This window comes from Colossoma macropomum, unplaced genomic scaffold (genome assembly GCF_904425465.1).
Source record: "Colossoma macropomum unplaced genomic scaffold, Colossoma_macropomum, whole genome shotgun sequence".
In the NCBI taxonomy this organism is placed as follows: Eukaryota; Metazoa; Chordata; class Actinopteri; order Characiformes; family Serrasalmidae; genus Colossoma; species Colossoma macropomum.
In genome coordinates, this window is record NW_023494809.1 from 4,112,871 (window position 1) to 4,133,748 (window position 20,878).

General features: G+C 37.4%; 1 protein-coding gene across 1 annotated transcript in view; it reads right to left on the minus strand.

The window, feature by feature from the left end:
* The window catches only part of rims2a (regulating synaptic membrane exocytosis 2a), a 198,512-nt gene that overhangs the window by 60,105 nt on the left and 117,529 nt on the right, over positions 1–20,878 (minus strand). The window contains 2 exon segments of the mRNA XM_036558135.1: positions 779–948; positions 6,770–6,876. Coding sequence (XP_036414028.1) covers positions 779–948; positions 6,770–6,876 — 277 coding nt within the window.

The following is a 20,878-nucleotide window of genomic DNA, read 5'->3' on the forward strand; positions in this document are numbered from 1 at the left end:
TCTCTTTAACTTACTGTTCAATTAAAATTGTCTCCTTAGAATTTCTTTTCAACTTCATCTGTCATTGTCTTGTCTATTACTGTGAAACATTGTTATCTGTCTGTAAAGCACTTTGAGCTGCTGCTGGTGTGCAAAGTGCTCTTTAAAGATGTTAAGAGGAGACACTTCATAATGATCTGATTTTCACTGAACTGAAAAGTTATTGTTGTGTGTGCAGTCCTTTTTGCAGAAATAAACATCATCCTTCACATTTTTGCCATGTTTTAGTCGTTGTTTGATATTAAGACAAAAGAAATATGTCACAATTTGTCGATACACAGCATAAATCAAATGTAAATTTAAAAAATAACTCGCTATGTACTTGCTTTTGTTTTCATGTAATAGTTATTTAAATTACACAGCAAACAACCATGATAACTGTAGACTTCTAAGGGTCAAAGAATATGTCTGAAAGACTTTCAAAGTCATAATGATTTGGTTTGCCATCGATGGGTGTTTATTGTTATAGTGAGGTTCAGCTGTTTGGCTCCACTAATAACTAACTCTACAGAGCCAAACCTGAACTCACTCAGTTCAGGAAATGAATCATTATAAAAGGGGAATTTCCTGTTGTAAGAAGGAACCTTGCACAGGGGTTTTCATCAGAGAAAGCCCCAGAACGGTTCCCAACTCCACTCAAAAGGGAATAAATGAGTAATTTAGGTGTTCGCCCATCTCTGGCAAACATTGCTTGACCTTTGCCCTGTGTGAAAGCAGGGCACAGTGTCGGGGGGCTCACCTGATCTTGCGGCTGCCCCGCGGCCGTTCGGACTGGACGGACATGTAGCTCGCGCTGCTGAAGCGAGAGGCACTGCTGCTTCTCGACACAGCGGACACGTCGCTCACGTCGCTGTCTGATGACTTGGCCGAGAGGTTATCCGTCCCTCGCTGACCGTCCCTGCCTGTCCGCTGCAGAGAGAACAGAGGTCTGTTAGGGAGGGGAGACAGACATATTTGTCCCTGACTCTAATTCAAATAAGCATTTACCCTTTTTCATAATTCAGTTATAAAGCCACAACGTTCAATTCTACAAAGAGATGCTTGATTCAAATGTGTACATCCCTTCCACATGAATAAATTATATTACATAAACACAATTATTCCCTGAAGTAAATAAACTGAAAGAAAAATCTGTGTTGATATATTCTATTAATGTGGAAATGAGGTACACATTTGAGTGAAGTAAATTCATAATGTTATTTTTTCACTGTATAGTGTATCAAACAAAGAATAAACCCAATATGTATGCATGAAAAAATGTATGAAAACTGCTAATGAAACTCCTCATGGCTTAGTGAAACTTTTAAACTCTCACTTTCCAAAAGAAATCACAACTACAGTGAATTGTTGTAGAGATGCAATGATTAGCCAACAAAGTCAAACAGTCGTTGAGAATGCTGATTATGGAAAAAAGACGTGTAAGGTGCTTTACTGTGCTTTATAATGTGTGTACAATACGTGCAGCCATTCTGATACTTTGCAGTACACAAACAGGAAGCACAGGGGTATAAAGCTTGTATTGTTTGGTTGCACAATAGAAGAAGAAATTGTTTGTTGCATAGATAGAACTTTGAATGATGTTGATTCTGTGACTGGAGATGGTCCAACACCACTTTTTATTCCAATACTTTTTTGATATCGTCTGGGATTCTCAGCTCTTCCAACTGCTACCGTGACCCTATCTGGATTAAGTGGTTTAAGATGATGATGAAGATGACTTTTCTGATATTGAAACCTGGAATATCAGCCAACACCAATCCCATATTTTTCTTTTGAAAAAATAGCTACTTCTAATTGAAGAGCCTCGTTTAAGACGAGCATTCAGAAGTAGGCATCTAACAAACATACGGAAGCTACTCAAATACCCAAAATTATCCAACCGTTTGGGTGCCCATGGTCAATTTGCATGTTTTATTTTGTAAGTGACAAGTTAACACACTCTCTATAGAGAAGACACTGCTGATGTGTTAACTTATTTTCACTTAAAATATAGAATTTAACTGGGGGTGTTCAAAATTTTGCACTGACTGCAGCTATTACAACGCTAATACATAGCTTTTTCCATCAAGTATCTGATCCAGCATTTTCTGCTCACATCTGGTATCATCACTAGCTGCAAAGGGGCAAAGTAACAGGAAGCTGCTGCATGGTTTGATTAATCGATAAATCAAATAATAGTCAATAGATCAAATGATTATTGTTGTAAAATGGTTAATATAAATGTTAACGTTAAAACAAAATATTAATTTCACTCTAACGCCCTTCCATTTCCTTTAATCTACATTTAGTGTTTGGAGAAATCATCCTGGATCCTTCTAATCTAAAGCTTCATTAGTCAAGCATTACTCAGATCTGTGGAGTTAGCCTCAGGTACTGAAGCACCACAGCACAGATAAGCACACATCTGACTCAACTGCAGAGCAGGGAAAAACAACTAATTGCGCAATACTGCAGTTTTCTGATGAGGCAGACACAACAAAGCTGTGATGGCTAGTTTCAGCAACAAACAACTTCAATTAAGGTTACAGCATTTAAAAGCATGCCATCTGAAATTATTTTCATCAACTTTTTAAACATCCAGTCATTGTGCTGCTTAAGTTATTTAACAACTGCTGAGATGATGCTTTCTAAGTGTGAAACAAACAGCTTTCTTTGTTCCTAGATTTTGGAGTGTGCCTGTGGAAATTTGTGCCCATTCAGTCAAAAGAGCATCTGTGAGGCAGGCAGAGATGTTGGGCGAGAAGGCCTGTCTCACAGTCAACGCTCTACTTCATCCCCAGAGTGGTGAATGAGACTGAGATCAGGTCAGTGGAGTTCCTCTATACCAAATTTGTCAAACCGTGTCTTTATGGACCTTGCTTTGTGCACAAGGGCACAGTCAAGGGACAGAAAAGGCCCTTCCCCAAACTGCTGCCACAAAGTTGGGAACATGTAATCAACTGAAACATCTTTGTATGTTGTAGCATTAACATCACCCTTTACTGGAACTAAGAGGCCCAGCCTGGCCCTAAAAAACAGCCCCAGACCAATAGCACCCCTTTCCACCACACTCTACTGCTTGCACAACGCCATCTGGTAGGTATTGTTTGGATGCCAGGGGTACACTCCAGAGAACATGTTTCAACTGCTCCAGAGTCCAGTGAACCACTCCATCCGACGCTTGGCCATATAAACCTATTTCATGAAGCTTTTAATGCACAGCTCTTGTGTTGCTGTTGTGTCCATTGCTATTTGGAACTGTGTAGTTAGTGATGCAACAGAGTATAGCTGGTTTTTCACAACCAAGCTCCTCAAGACATGGTCCACTGCTTCAAGACTGAGCTGTTGTTGCTCCAAGATGCTTCCATTTCACAACAATAGCACTTATAATTGACCAAAACAAATTTAGCAGAGCAGAAATTTCACTGACTTTTGATAAGGTGGCACCCTGTGACAGTGCCTTGATAAAAGTCACTGAGATCTTCAGTATGACCCATTCTACTGTCAATGGAGACTGCATGGGAGTGGATGTAACACCTGAACTCAATAATTAGAATGTCCACATACTTTTGGTCATATATTGTATATTGTTCTGCCCTAATTCTGAGAACATGGAGTAATTTCCTCTTTTCTCTATCAAGTGGATAATTCTAACCTAAATGGCCCTCAGTCTTTATTTATGGTGCCCATGAGCCCACTGAGCCCCTTTGTAACCGTAGAGCTTCTAGATTGCTTTAGCTCCTCCATGACGACTGTAAACATAATGTCCTTCAAGGCGCCTTTCTTGCAGGCCAAACAGACAGCATGACAAACAGCTTTTCTTTACCTGCTTTTAATAGCGCTCGCAGGAAATGTGGAACTGAGCCAATGCGATGTTCCTCATACCACGCGCTTACGAGGAAGATACAGGCGTGCATGAATGGCCAAATATGGCACCGAGATTAGTTTCAGTACAACCCCTCATGACTTATTTGCTAGAAAAAGAACACGTAGTGTGTCTAAAAGCAGCCACTAAAGAGCAACACTGTGTTCTTAAGGACCCAACAGACAATGCAACCCAACTTCAAAGTAAGACAGACCATTTAAATAATTTTCAGAGGTGTCAGGCTTGAATAAGCACAAGCACAGACCATTAATTAACTAGAGTTGCTATGTTTTAAACTCCTGTGAGACTGAGCTTATGGTGTATTGTCAGCACGCTTGGAAAATCTGGAACATATTTTCGAGGAAGTAGGTTGAAATGTTCTTTTGTTGGAGCCAAACTGCTACTGAAGACAGTAGCCCACATGTAATTAATCATTGCAGAAAGTGTACTTAGCTGTTAAGTTATTGTTTGCTATGAATATATTATTGGTTTAGTTAGTCTATTTAGATATAGTTAATGGTTTTAATAATTACAATTATATGAATTTATGAGACACATGATAATTAATAATAATCTTTATGTCTATTTTTGAGTTTGATATCCATTTAAAAATGTAGGTTGACCTGTATGGACAATTCTTCTTATTTTATAAACAATATATAAAATACATATATTTGTTATTTTATATACAATATTCAGTACATACACACTTTATTTAAAGGCTACCTACATAGAGACTTATGCATAAATTAACATATTTAAAGCAATACTTGAGTATTTATGAACAGCTTATGTCCATAAATGACACTATACTGACAGAAGGGCCCTAAAACTACAATGATGGCTGTGTGTTTCATTTATAACACTGTTATGAGGCATTATTCTCACTTTTTTAGGAGGACACACCTGTTCGGAGGTAGCAGTCTGAGCCCCTGCACAAGCATTAAATAACATATTTATTTAATATTTATAAACATCTTATGCGAGTAAGTTATGAAGCATCATTCCCAAGTAATGGAACTTAGAAGGCAGAGGCCCAGTTAAGAGCACCATATTTATACTTGAGTTAAAGTACAAAAGTGCAGTCTCAATTAAGGAGAACTGTGTGGCTGCAGACACAAACAACTAACTGCTGTAGTAATATAACATAACTATAATCTATATTAACTCATAGTACTTTTAGTTTGGTTATTTAAGAACATTTAAAACCTCTGTACTGAAATATGCAATGTATTTCTACTTTTACTCAAATACAAAACATTTTCATGGGAATATGTATATTTATACATATAGAAAAATATGCAAAATGATAAGCTCGAGGGCATCAGAATCTTCCACAGAAATGACACACAGAGCTCTCAACTGGGCCTCTGCCTTATAATCTCCATTATTTGGGAATGATGCTTCACAACAGTGTTATTAACTAGAACTAATGCCTGTCACGGCCCCTGTGATGGACTGGCGACCTGTCCAATGTGTTTCTTGCCCTCCGCCCAATGACTGCTGGCGTAGGCTCCAGCATGCCCGCAACCCAGAAGGATAAGCGGTTTAGAAAATGTGTGTGTGTGTGTGTGTGTGTGTGTGTGTGTGTCTGTCATGGCTTTGACTTGGGCAACAACTACCCTGTTTTAGTTAATCCATTATATTTCATATTTTACCCCTACAAGGTTAGTCATTCTTGTCAGTGTGCTATATTATTTAAATCCAATTTCATAATGACAATGAATTACATTATAAATTGCACAGAATAATTTCATTTCTAGTCAAAACAGTCGTTAAGTCCATGTTATTCATTCCATAGAAAGGACGTGTGGTGTTCTGAAATAGGCCTCTGCTTTTTTTTAAGTTAAATATTTTGGGAGGGAAACTTCATATAAATAAAACAAAATGTTGGTAACTTTAGTTTGAAGTGGCCACTTAGGTCAGTTCATTGTCAGCTTACTTTATAATGTTGTTTACTCAAACAACGTATATCATTGTGATTACTGACATAAGCTGTTCATTATTAAAGCTGTTCATTATTTATTATTAAATAAGTATTGCTTCAAAAATATAAAGTTTATAATTTAAAAACCACAATTTCATGATGAACAGTCCAATAGTAATGGTTGAAAACTTGGTACATTAACGTACAAGTTATGTAATGGTTTTTCTTTCTCTTTAGTGAGCTACCATTTTGGCCATTTTAGAGATTCCGACAGCAATGACTTGTTATTTAATAACTTCTTGTGGTTCTCAAAACACAAATATATACCAGAACATTTTATATATACCTCTGTGTGTATATACATTAAATACCTATTTAAGTGATTATATTTCACTGCATTTTATTTGTCAAGTTATATGCCCGAGTTATATATGTGATATATCAATTCAAATATGAGGCCTTCTGTATGTATTACTTTTGGTCTAACTTCTTTCTTTATTTTATACAGCTTTCACAATCATTTTAGAATCATCTATAGCTCTTTTTCATTCTGGACACATCTAACACTTCTTCATTTTTATTTAGAGTTTCATAACTTTCTATTAATTATTTGAAGGATGTTTAGAGTTGATCAGGTCCAGAACAAAGAATCAGTAATTCCAAATGTTTGAACACTGACTCACATTTGAAAGGTACCACATTATCACTGCTGGAAAAAAACTCTGTATCTCAAAAACACTAACTTTAAAGGAGAAAAAAAAAACATCATTAACTTTGAATAGAAGTTAAGAAATAAGATCTTGTTCTAAGTAATTCTGGAGCATTTGCATTGGTTCATTCATAATCAAACTTTAACACAATGTAAAGGGCAACTGGCATTTTACAATCATTAAATGAAAATCAACAAATATATAAAATGTTTTGTTTCAACAGCAACAATATGTAAGTCAGTGACTTGCCTTTAAATGGTGGTCTTGGTCCAGCCTGGAGTCGGACGCAGCTCCCTGCTTAAACTTTTCCACCTTTAGCTTCATCTGCCGTGCTCTTTCCTCCACGTCCATGGCACCTGCCGAGCACACGGAACAATGGTAAGTGTGTGTGTGTGTGTGGTGGGGGGGAGAGAGAACGTATGGTTATAAGGCTCTGATGAAGCTTTGGGTGAAGCCTGAATGGGAAATGCAGGTCAGGCCAACTAGCTCCGGCACCAGCCCAGTTTTGGGTGTACTGGTGCGTGATCTGAGAAATGGCTTTGGCACTACTCCACCACTTAAACTTCATCATATTTTATTTTAATCTTTACAAGTCTAGTTATTGTGTGCCAATGTTCTATACTATTTAAATCCAATTACATGATGACAATAATTACCGTATTGTGCAAAAGTCAGAGACCAGTCAAAACAGCCATTAAGTATAAGTTGTTAATTGTTCAGCGGATGTTTCTGAGGAGATTAGATGTAAAATAATCCACTTGCACAAGGAAGAGGAAAGTCAAAATAAAAAAAAGATGATTTAACTATTTGAAGATTTAATGATAAAATGTGACTCCTAATAACCATTTTTGACCACTAAAACCACCACCATCAGAAAAACTGTGCTTATAGCTTTCATCTTTAAGAGAGAGGTGACATGGGAGCTAAAAAATCTACAGAAGTTTCTGTCTGTCCTCCACTGTGAGAAGATTAAGTCATTGCTTTAGGTATGAAAGGATGTGTAGCTGTCAAGAAGCCCTTACTGAGAAAACAGACAAAAAGAAGAACATTTGCAAACCAAACGAAGAAGTTGCTTGTGTTCTTAGAAAAATTAATAACTTGGGCTTAATGGCTGTTTCAGCTGGAAATTGAAGACATGAGGGCTTTCTCTGACTTTTGCACAGTTCTGTATATATTTTGTTACAAAACAGATTATATGTACATCCTCTAACAACAGGTTACAGTCTCTTTTTCCATTCAGTTTTTTCATTCACTTCAATGTCAAAAATGACAATTTAAAGTTAGAATTTAAAAAAATTAAGTAAAATTATACTAAAATAACCCCCAAATCTACTTCTATCACACATATCTGGTATCAATTTAAAGTCTCATCTGTGCTCTGTTTTTTTTTTACTGAATTATGAGAGAGAAGGGTTAAAGAAATAATGGCCAGCTAATATATTTAATTACTCTAAATTGCTGACACAAAGCAAATATGTAAACAGAAAAGTATTTGCATCGAAAATAATGCTACTCTGGACGAGCAGAATGTAGATGACGCTGGGCTTCTGCATTTATTTTATTGCATTTGTAACCCTGCATAAATAAACATTATTTCTCTGTGACGTTAATCCAGGCAGTTCTATTCCAAATTTCTACACATTCTAAACAATTATGTATCATTTAGATGCATCATTACTGTAAATAAATTACTTAGTGTTAACAAGTCCTTCTCTTTCAATAAAAGGTATCACATTAACACTACCAACAGCCTGATACACACAAACAGGCATAGCTCTGCATGTGCAGATATAGCTCTTTTGAAGAGACCAAAAGAGACTTTGGTCATCATGTTTTGGGGAGATTTGTTCTGAGCTGTACTCCCACAGGTAACACAAGTCCAAATGTGATCTATTTTCTGTTCTACTGTTCTAGCACTCAAGGCCAATTGTGCTGATTCTTGAATTCCAGCAGTTTTGTACTGGACCTTGCAAAAACGAAAGAAAAGCAATATTTGGACAATTTTGTCGATGACTAAACTGTGAGCTGTTTCTTCATTTTTCCATCCAGCATGAAATCAATCTACAAATCCATCTTTAATGTCTCAGAGGCATGTAGCATACTGAATCAGTGTTGAATCTTGGTCGCGTGGAGCATGCTGAGTCACTTGATTTGATGAAAAAATGTGGGAAGAACGCTGCTGTGCTCTTGACTCCTTGTAACTTGTAAGTCCAATCAGCAGCGCATTCAAAAACCTTCGTCATTTTCAGTGCAGTGTTCAGCAAAGTTTTCATTACTGTACTGCTTCATATTACATAATTCAAATTCTAAAGCTCTCCTACAGGCCTATATCTCCTGCTGAAAAGTCTTCATCTTTACTGTAAGAAGTGCTCTCTGGTATTTCTGTCATATATTTTTGTTATCATTGCTTTAAAAACTGATGTTTTGCTCAGCTTTAAAAAGTAACATTCTTCATTCAAAACTGTCCATGACAGTGTCCATTGAGAAGATATTGTGGCTCGATTTCCTGACTGGAAATCTTTTTTTTTTTGGCATCAGTGACACCAAAAAAAGTCCAGCCAGCCTACCTTCATCTTCATTCTGTGGGCTTGCTTTCTCTCTCTCTACTTTTGGTTTATAAAGATGGCGATGAGAAGCAATGCAAACAGATGGAGGAGAGGAGGGAAAAAAACAAACAATCTATTGAATGATTGTAGCCTGTATACTCAAAACAGTGTTGAAATCACACATGACCTGGGAGTCATTACGGAGTTTTAATATCAGCAGTTCATTGATATTGACTTCACTTATTGACAATACTGTTATGAAGCCAGCTTTATTTATGAAACTGATTATACTTGCCCTGATTGAAGGGTAATATAATCTAGCCATTGCCAGTCTATATGGTCACAGTAACTACAAAGTGGTGGCATGACAGAGCAGCAGCAAGACTTAGTCAGGACAATGTGCACAGCTCTGGCAGCTGCTGTGAATCCATTAGCGCATTAGCGTGGCTTCATGACAGAGGTCAAAAGTAACTCCCATGGACTTTCAATGGAGAAATGAACAGGCAAATGAAAAAGAGGGCAGAATACTGTGGTTCCTCACTAAAACAACACTGACTAAGAAAAGAGGCTTCAGCATCAAATTAGCTGAAAGAGTGGGATATATACAACTGTGCAAAAGTCAGAGACCACTCTTCCTTTATTTACTTTCCAGTCAAAATGTCCATTAAGCACAAGTTCATTTTTCAGTGGCAGGAAAAAAACAATAAACATATTTAACAGTAAAGTACACTGAAGCCTCTGTGCATGTGATATTTATGTTGTCCACTCTTTGCCTTTATTCCATTCTTTTCTGGAGACTTGCTCTAAGTTTTTCTGGATCTTCTTCTACACCTCTAAAGTTCAGTCTTAGAAGTTGGTTTATTTTCTGCTTCTCATGGTCCATGTGATCCCAAATACAGTTTTAGACCCGTAGGGCTCATTCACCAACCATTCTTCAAAAGAAATTTCTTCTTAAAACCCATTTAAGCAGTTTTCACAAAGATTCTGACATTCACCAGTGTTTTCTTATTTTGGTATTTGTTCTCAGGTAAAAACAGAACCTACACACATTCAAGAGCAGAAAAGGGGCCAACAATTCTGTGGTTTAGGAACATCATGAATCTAACATGGACTTTTTCTTAAGACATTTCCTTAGAACAAATTTAAGAAAAAACTTAGGAAGAGATTAGTAAATGAGGTTCATTGTCCATAAAACCTTACTCCACATCTCAGACGTCAAGTTTGTGTGTTTTAGCACAAATTTTCTTCTTTTTTGTCTATTTCCTTACTTGACGGCTACACATCCTCTCAGACCTATAGCACTGAGTTGTCTTCTCTGAGTAGAAGGATGAAAAACACCTGTTGATTTTTACTCTGTATCTTTTAATCATTTTTTGAACATAAGTTTTAGAAACATCTGGTTTTTTTTTACACTTTGATGTTCCTCTCTCTCATGCAAGTGGATTGTCTTTATTTGACTGCGACTGGTCCACAGCACAAAGCGGAGTTCAAGGAGTGCTGAAACATACATCGAATTTACTTGTGACAGATTGTTTGGTGGTAGTTCAATTTCATGTACTTATTTCATCATTTGAAGTAAACCACCAGCTTTAAAGTGGCAGTATTGAACAGTGAGAAGCAGAAAGTCTCCCAAAAAGAAAGGAAGCTGTAATAGAGGCAAAAGGTGGACACATTAAACATCATTAAAGAATGATATTACATTTAGTTATTAAGGCATCTGTGAAGTTTTTGTTAAATATGTTTCCTGCCTTTTCTGACACTGAAAAATTAATAACTTGTACTTAATGGTCATTTTAATTGAAAATTAAATAAATGGTGACTGACTTGCACAATACTGTACTGTTGCCAGTTTATTATATATACCTACCATATAGGTGCATTTTTTAGGTATACAATTGCTGACTGTAGCCCATCTGCTGGTCGGTGGTCTTACATACGTCTCTTATTATTAATGAATGGGGTAGAGGGGGCTGACAAAGGTTAAATTACAGCTCTAAAACCTACTAATGCACCTATATGGTACATGTTTCTGACAGCGACCAATGTGTGTGGGTACAAGACAGGTGTTCTAATAAACTGGCAACTCAGTGTACATATATCTTCCCATCCTCCTCCCTCCTCCAGATATGAAGACTGTATATTGCTACCAATCAAGCAAGTTCCAGATGAATTGCAGCCCAAGTGACATTAATTGTGTGTGACCAGACAGTTCAGACTGAGTCAGGCCAGATCAACTAGAGTTGTAACTCTTTCAGCTGATGCAGGATGAGCATGATCGAGTAAGAGGAGCAATAAGAGAAGGAAGAAAAGTACAGAAGGTAAAGAAGGGTCAGAGAAGACGGGCAGACAGACCTGAGTTTGTCCGAGCGGGCGACTCCGTGTCTTCTGGAGAGGGGGGTTGGGGGAGGGGTCACATCACACACAAATGGACAGACACAGACAAAGGAGATGGGTGTGAGAGGGCGTGTGTGCCGGAAGGTTTTGGGGGGGTCGGGTGGGGGTGGTTGTTAAAAAAGTATGGAATATGTGGGGGTTAAAGTGTTGAGGGGGTAACATCAACAAAACAATACAACAACATCAACAACAACAACAGAAAATTAAAGGGAAAAAAAACATGATCACCACAGGAAACACTGCACAGACTGGAGAAAAGTTAGAAGAGGAAGGAAAGGAGGAGAAGAGGAGGAGGTAATTTTCCGTGCTAAAGGAAGAAATCCTGCAACGTTTTCTGGAAACGTTAAAGAGATGTTAATAGAGAATGCTGATAAGAGTGAACGAACGAAGACACAGAGCCCAGCAGACCTGAGATAAGGAAGAGAGGGGTAGAAGAAGAAGGAAAGAGGGAGGGAGAGAGGAGGGGGAAAAGCTCCACCCGCAAATGCTAGCATGAAGGAGGCGAAAGACTGCAAAAAAACAGTCTGCCAAATAACCTAAACAAAGACAGCAGCACTAGTAGCAGACCAGCAGGAGTCTGCGCTGGGTCTGTTTTGTTTTTATACTATGTCAGGATGTGTGAGGTCATACATATGTCCCATATATCTTGAATTTATGTACCTATATATAATAGGTAACATATAAATATGTGTATATATGTTTATACATGTATATATATATGTGTGTGTGTGTGTGTGTTAATAATAAAACAAAAAATAGAAAATATTCCATAACATAATCTATCTGTAATAATATGTCCCATATGTACTGTATATATGGAAGAATCTAAATGTATTATGTCCCATATGTATTACATATATGTAAGCAAGCAAGTAACTTAACTTACCACACACAAACACACTCCAAATCAGCGTAATCACCTTCTAGTCTGGTGCAGGTTATGTAACGAAATCTCTCTCTCGAGGCGCCGTACGCCACTAATTGGACTGCACCCCCCACACTGCATATTCAAATTCCTTATCAGTATCTTCAGAGGAAACAGAATCTGCTGACTGTAGTTCGATTTTTTTCCTCCCCCTCTTTCATTTTTCACCCTTTAGTAACAATGAGCTGTACTTTCATCTGCAGCTATCATTAATCACACTCTGAACAGAGCCTGTCTAAGCTTGCATAACCCAACAAGCTTCTCATGCAGCCGCAACAAGACAGCATCTTTCAGTGCAGATGGAATTTTCACTGGGCTTCTAAATCACAAAGAATAGCTAGACTGGGGCCTGACCGACACATTGTTATGCAGATCTTTAAGCCCATTCACACACTAAGATTAATCTACTGAATAATAGTGTAATCTAGTCCAAAACTAAGCAAGAGTGCCTGACTGATATATCATTTGCACAATAAGTCAGCTAATATGAAGCTTCCACAGATTTACTGGTATCGACAAAAATGTCAATAAAACTTCATAATTTACAAGACGCTCCCTTTTATATCATAGTTAAGCAACAAAAAGTGCATTATGGCGAATAATACCATGACTATAATTAAATCGGAGTACATCATCGCAGCCATGATGTTAGTTGTGATAACACATGACCTTGAGTGTTCTAATAAAACAAAAATAAAGAAGCCCTGAACATTGTATCAAACGTGGCTTAATTCCTGCAAATCCTTACACCAAAAATGAGTAGACTTCTGCATTACAGATACAGCCATAAAACTTTCAGAGTATCAGGATCATCTCAGCTTTTTCGATATTTGCCAGATTAAAATGAATGTGTTTTTGTTCCAGTCCGTCTGCAAAGCATTTCACAGTCCATCCTTTATTGCTGTTTGTTTCTGTCTAATTCCAGCATGTTTAGTTGTTCTGTTGTCACAGCTGCCCACTGAAATGCTTGCTTAGGGTCAACAGTAGGTCCATAATTTGATGAAGACCTGCTATCACACTCTTCAGAATCTGACAAAATGGGCTGCAGGAAAGATATTATCTCTTTTGTATTAAGTAGAAACCTAGTAACGGTTAGCTGCAGCCTAAAGAGAGTCATTACTTAACAACCAGTGCTCAGCAGAATGATAAAGTTAATGTGAAAGAAAACGTGCTGTTATCACAAATAACAACACTGATAACACTTCTCAACCAATCAGATTGTGCTATTGAAACTAAGTGTTGTATAATGAACAATCATATTCACAGTTCATAGTAGAAAACTGGCCATCATATCATCATGAAAGCCCTGTTTAACAAATATTATTATGTTAATATTTTGCTATTTATTTTCAGATGACATTATTGGTTATTAGTTCTTTTGGCTCCTTAAAATATAGTATCACAGGTATCAGTTACAAAAGTTTCACATCTGTCAAGCCCTAAGCAAGGCCCCAGTGAGCAACTTCTCTAGCTCTTGAAAACCAGAGCGAGTGAGCAAGCGAGACGGAGAGAAAGAGAGAGAGATGCAGCTCCATGATGTCAGGGAAGATAAGCATCTCACCGCCATTCTCTTTGCCTCTAATGCGTCTGCCTTGTTTTGCATCTAGCACTGTAACAGGCCCAGTCACTTAAATAACAGACCAACACTGGAATGAAACAGAATGCGAACATCTGTCTAAAGCAAGTTTAATCAGTCTCTGCTGAGTGATGTATGGCGCAGCTGTGGTGTAGGTAAGACCGCACAGCGAGCCATACATTTCTCTGTGGTCCTTTATGAGTAGATATTTGCATACATACAGTATATAGCAAAAAACCTAAAGGCATCCCACAATAATGAGGGTCTTCAACAAGTCCTTAATAGTGCTGCACAATATGAACAGAATACTAGTATTGTGATTGTATTGCCACTTGCAGTTGTGATACATCTTGCAAAATGTCCCATATCTAATATTTTTCTCAGATTGGCTGTCCTGTATTGTGCTTCATTAAAAAAGCAGTCCAGGCTGAAACTCTCCTTTTAACTACAAGTGGAGCTAAACTGCTGTAGGCTGAAAAGGTGGATACATGTAAGTGGGTTTCAGAGCATCTCAATAACAATGCATTAATAACAAGTTGTTTTGCTTTGTGGACTGAATGAGGTGTGAATGGTACGTTTTGAAACTTTAAAAATGTTTTAGATACACTCTTTATTTTAAAATGATTTTTCCATGATATTGGTCCTTTAAAATACACTGATGAATCAATAATGTGACATGCTTAAAGACAGGCTGCATTATTTACAAAATAATTGACTTTTGTTGGATTATATTACCTTGATTCACAAAATTCATTATTTAATTTGATACAATACAGTGGTATCTTGATTCAATACATTTTTCAGTATTGCAAAAATAGAGAGTTGCTGAAAATGTGCCTTAATATGTTCATTTCTCCATGTTCAGTTTATATGCATATTCAACATCATATAAGGCAATATTTAAAACAAAATTGGGCTTTAAAGTGTCCCAATCTAACACTAACCACAAACTGATACGTTAACCTCAAGCCTACACAACCGCCACAAGATAACATGCTAGTCAGCTCATTTGTCTCATACATTCATGCAATCAGCACCAGCTGGTCGTTCACAGCTTGCTTTGCACACAAGGTCACGAGACTGCGGTACTGATGCAGCTGACTGAGGCTCAGGAGGTACGAGAGGAAACAGAAGCACTTTGCTGTCCACATAAGGCTAAAGCTAACTCCAAAAGGCCGTCCATTCCCTTATGTCCAATACCTCAAAGTGGACAAGTTCAGATGCAACTACTGAGGGTCTGCTGCATTTTTATCTTTCATTTAAACCACAACTGAAATATCCCTGCCTCAGGTATTTAGCCAAATGGCTAATAACGGTTATGACAAAATCCATACCTAAAAAAGGATCTAAATCTATACCACAATCTTTATTAGTCATGTCTACAGTCTATTATAGCTTGTAATGATTAACTATATTATCATCAACAAGTTAATGTCAATTGAGTCTTTTCAAAGGTTTTGTCACTAAAGAGGTTTCAATACAAGCCCTGACAGCATCAGATAGGCACTGAAACAGCACAAGATAATTGAAAGCTTCACACAAACCTCTGAGGAAGGACGTGTTGCTAAGGCAAACCAAACTAAACCGTGAGGCCCTAAGGAACACTTATTTAAAAATCAATTTCAGTCTCGAACAGCAAGTGGAGAAACAAGGTCCAATCAGCCACGGCAAAACAAATTGAATGGCCATATGGCAAAGCAGTTAATACACAGTCAGCTGACATAAACACACTAATCAACAACTGGGAGAGTAGCGTTTGGTGCTGGAACAACATAAATGCTTTAAAACCACTATGCAGATATTTATTTAATCTATACAAAGTATCTGAATGTTCTAGACTGTACTGCTCTGTGTCAGTAAGCTTGGACGCAATCCTGAGAACTGCAAATTAGAGCTGAAGCTTCAAATGACATCAGTTTTTATTTAGGTTACATAAAAATGCCAAACATCAAGATTTCTCAGCAGGATTTATTTGTGCAGCAGTATTTCTTTCAGTGCCCTAAATCTGTCTAAAGTACTATGGCAACCAGCCAGCTAATAAGAGAGTCAGACTGTGATACAGGTTAACAGTTGTGTGGTTAGCGTGAATAAAATAATCCAATCTCCAACTACTTCTGTTCTTATCACAGCTGCACGACAGAGACAACGTAATAGCACTACTATATATTTCATTCACGAATATTAACATATTGCAATATTAAAAACACTTTGGAGAATCAATAATGTGACATGGAAAAATATGGAAGCCATACAAGGTCACAGTTTCCCCACATAGTAGCATGACACACATACTAGCAACCACTTAGGATACCTTAGCAACAGCCTAGCACACCTAAGCAACTACCTGGGATACCATAGGAATGGCCATAGGAATGGCCTGTGACCACCTATGATAACACAGCAATCTCCTAGAAACCCCTCAGTAACCACTTGGGATAACATAGCAACAACCTAGTAACACCCTAGTAACCACCTTAGATACCTTTGCAACCACTTAGCAACACTTTAACAACCATTTAAAATGCCACATCTACCACCTTTCAGTACTATAGCATCACTGCAATGTAAATGTCTAGCAACCACATAACAATCTCCTAGCAACCAGCAGAAATAGCATAGCAACCGCATATGAACACCATAGCAACTACAGGAATAATACCACTGCAACTATCTAGCAACTACTTCCAATATCATAGCAACCACATGGCAACATCCTAGCAACCACTTAGTAACTCCATAGCAAAACTTTAGATACCACAGAAACAGCCCTGCAACACCTTAGTAACCACCTGGGATAACAAAGCAACTACCTTGGGTACCTTAGCAAGCATTTGGCAACACCTTAACACCACCAATCAATACCATAGCAATGAGCTGGCACCCATCTAACAACTGCCAAGCAATGCCCTAACAATATACCACAGCAGCCACATAGCAACAACATAGCAACTACCTGGAATAAACTATATAAACTCATTTAAGTTCTCAAAAACAATCAACAGTTATTTACAAATGCTTTAACTTTTCCGGCATTATTAGCTGCCTTTGTCAAGTTTGTTAACAAACTTTCTCCTTCTAGTTTTATTTGTTTTCTCAAGTCATTATCCCAACATAACAAACAAAAGATATGGAGATGATTTTCTTGAGGTCTTGATAAAACTACATATATTAACAACATAACTCCTTTGAAATCTTGCAAAATCAAAACATACTGTGCTGTCTTTAGAAAATGAGGCTAGCAGTTTTTTCTATAAACAATAGAACAAGTATCAAAGTATAATCTCAATAATCTCAAAAACTCAAAAACAAACTTTTGTTATCTCAAAATTACGAAAAATTACACAGCAAAAATGATTGGTTAGAGGACTCATTTGAATACTGCAGTCTTCTGCAATATCTGTACTGCAAAGTTAATATTCTTATTATACTCATTCCAGGCCTCTTCCTCTCGCTTTTCACACTTTCTCATAGTTGTGATTAACACAGCTCACACATTTCTCTGTTACTGCACGTTCTGCTCTTTGTGCACTCAGAAAAGGGGCCAGTAGACAGTCAGACTTCAGAGTCTTTCAAAGAAAGAGAGGAAAGAACACACAGTCTGGCATGGAAGAAAGCACACGAGGCCAGAGGGTAGCAAAAGGTCCAATCAGACAGGACCAACCTGGTGGAGCCGGAGAGGGGTGGCCATTAGCAGGAACGGAACCATTGTGCATGTGCCGCTGGTCCTCCCACGTCACCTCTACCAATGCAGGTCAGTAAACATGGTCAGATAAAACACAGGATCTGCTATGTTGCCTGCAGCAGTGAGCGGACTGACTGCTTGTGCAGCGTCCTCAACACTAGGGATAGCATGAGTACTGGTTTTAATGAATTACCACAGTAAAAAAAAAAAACACTGCAAGCATAATAATCATACCACTTCAAATTTTAATAATTCTGATATCTGAGTTTTAAAGGTGTAGTGGAAGTAAACAGTCTACCGCTACAGACAAAAAGTACTGTGTAAAAGTGAGAGACCACAAGTTATTAATTTTATCTCCAGGCAAAAAAGTTCTTTAAGTTCAAGTAATTCATTTTTCAGCAACAGGAAAAAAAAGTAGAAAACACATTTAAGAGAAAATTAAACATTGCTCTGAAAACACCAACAGCTTCACTGTTTGATTTGAAAATCGTCTGCTTCCTTTTCTCAGTAATGGTTTCAGACAACTACACATCCTTTCAGACCCATAGTGTTGAGTCGTCTTCTCAAAATCAACAGAAACATGTGTGGATGTTTTCAGATCTGAAGCAGCTTGATTTTCTCCTCTCTCTCCAAGATGAAAGCTTAAAGTACTGTTTATATGACGGGGATAGTTTTGGTGGTCTACCAGGTATAGAATTTTAGGAGTCTCATTTTCTCTTGTAATCATTTTTTTAACTCTTGTTTTGGAAACTCTGAAGTTAGCTAATATTTAATTTCCTCATAAATATCTCTTGAAAAATGAATGACTTGTATTTTTTTATTGCCTGGAAATTTAATATAGGAAATGTGGTCTCTGTGTTTTGCATGGTAGAGTAATTATAATATAAACAGTAAACAGTAACTGTGCTGGTGATAATTTCAGATTTATACAAACTGTATGTCTGATTCTATAAAAAATACTACATAATAACAAAACTGCTTTTAATTTTTTGTCCCATCCCTACCCAACATGTCTAGATGTTTCATCACTGCAGGTTCGCATTAACTTTTGTCTTACACACACTTAAGCAATCAAATATTCAAATACTGTAAAATTGTTAAATTCAATTTAACTTTCATCGTGGTAGAAGTAGATGTCCCTCTTATTATAATGAACTGTGCTGATTATTTACAAATAATAATAATAATAAACTGATTTCTCAGTTATATTGTACCTCTGCAAAGTCTGATTTTGTGACCAACTGTACATCAATAATTTGTTTTTGCCATTCTGAATGGAACAATCCAAGTTAGTATCTTGGCAATTTCAGCACTTTCAAACTGAACAGCTCCTTTCATGAGAGGATTTTGCTCCATCTGCTGGCCAAATGTTGTAACTGTCACAGACTGAGAAAAAATGCTATGAGGTGAAAATGTCTATGATAAGGGTAGTAGTCTACAAAATCATAAAGCCTTGATTGCCTAACCTCATAATACTTCTATTTTATAATTATCTTAACTTTGAGCTGAAAAATGGTCCACGACTGTCACAAAACGTGCTTAACGTTTGTGCTAGTATGAATCACTTTGACAGGCTTGTCTTTGCAAAGCTAACAGAGGGAAGAACTGAGCTCAGTCTCATTTAGATCAAGTATTGTGCTGCGCACTAATAAGGGTACACTTGACTGGACTGGCAGGTTGGATTAAGGGACAGTGCGCGAGATGGACTGACACTTAACTATGCGGACGGTTGGCTGATGAGCCTTCTACTGTGAACTCCCATCACTTTCATTTAACACAGTCTGCCTGAATCCTCCTAGTTATTCACAGCACAATGCATGAAAAAGACAAACTGCTACAGAATGATCAAACAAGGAGAAAAGAAAGCGAGAGAGAAACATATACAGTGAGAGAGTGTGAGAACAGAATGCGGTAAAAAGAGACAGACTGACCCAGAAAGCATAATGAGACGCAGTGTGGGAGTTTTAGAAAAGTGGAAGCCACAAAAGATGGCAAACACACACAGGCATACGCACTAGGGCCCAACCGATACGAAATTTTGTGACTGTTTTTTTAAAGAGGAATTACATTGATTTTTCAAAATTTCTACATAACTTAGTTATTGAGATGTACACAAAGTCATTTAGAGATATCTGATCTGAAGTGGTTAATTGTAGAGAAGCGTATCAACTCAGATGTCTTTACAGTGGTGGTGATAGGAACCAGAGGTTGTCATGTCTACAGTGCAAATATAGCTATTTTATGTGCCATACAAAATAACCAGTGAACGTACATGTGTCTTCTGAGTTTTTCAATGTAATGTCGGTAAATAAGTGGTAAATCTTTTTAAAAAGTTTCTTTGGAGACTATTTTGACTTGCAGCACCCTGCATATACCTATCAAGAACTGATTATATGCAACTATTAATGTACAGTCAAAAGTGGCCAAATTGGCCGATTAGATACTTTGCTTTCTATCTTTGTAGCTCCTAACTGAAGTCAAAAAAGGGCCGGATGCAGTTAAATAAACACAGAGTACTCAGGACTGCCCTCTAAAACTAATACAGCATGCAGTCAGAAGTTAAAACCTTTGCTGTTTTCATAAGACCCTTGACATGTCAAATAATGATGTTTTTGATTTGCTTCATTTGCATGTATTTGCCTCAACTTAACAAATGAAAACACATCAAGTTCAATAGAAAATAATTGTGATCTGCTAAAATAATTGCTATTATGAAATAGTAATTGTGACAGGCCTATCAGGGTTTTCGCAGATACCGGTAAATTTGCAGGACCTCAATATTGGTCGATAATGTCGACCAACCGATCAGATCAGCTGGGCCCTAAAACACACATTCCGAAGGCTTCTGTCCAGAGAGCAGAGGTCAGTAACTCACTGCAAGTCCACACCTCAGTCAACACTTGCCTTTCCTTCCATTGGCTGGAGGTCCCTGAGGCCTTTCCTCATAGTCTTTCAGATACAGAGCAATAAGAGGACAGACAATGAACACAGACAAGCACTTATGCACCTTCAGACAGTTTCCTGCATACAGATTAACCATTTACACTACATGGAACTGAATTTACTTCTTTCAGGTATGTGCTTGAATAAAATAAATGACATCAACACAAATATTGATGAAAATAACTAAACAGTAAGACAAACCTGTGTTGATGTAAAGTACTTGATGTACACATTTGAATCATGTAAATTTAATGCAGCACTTTTTAAGCAGTTACTGAAGATCAGTAAAGAA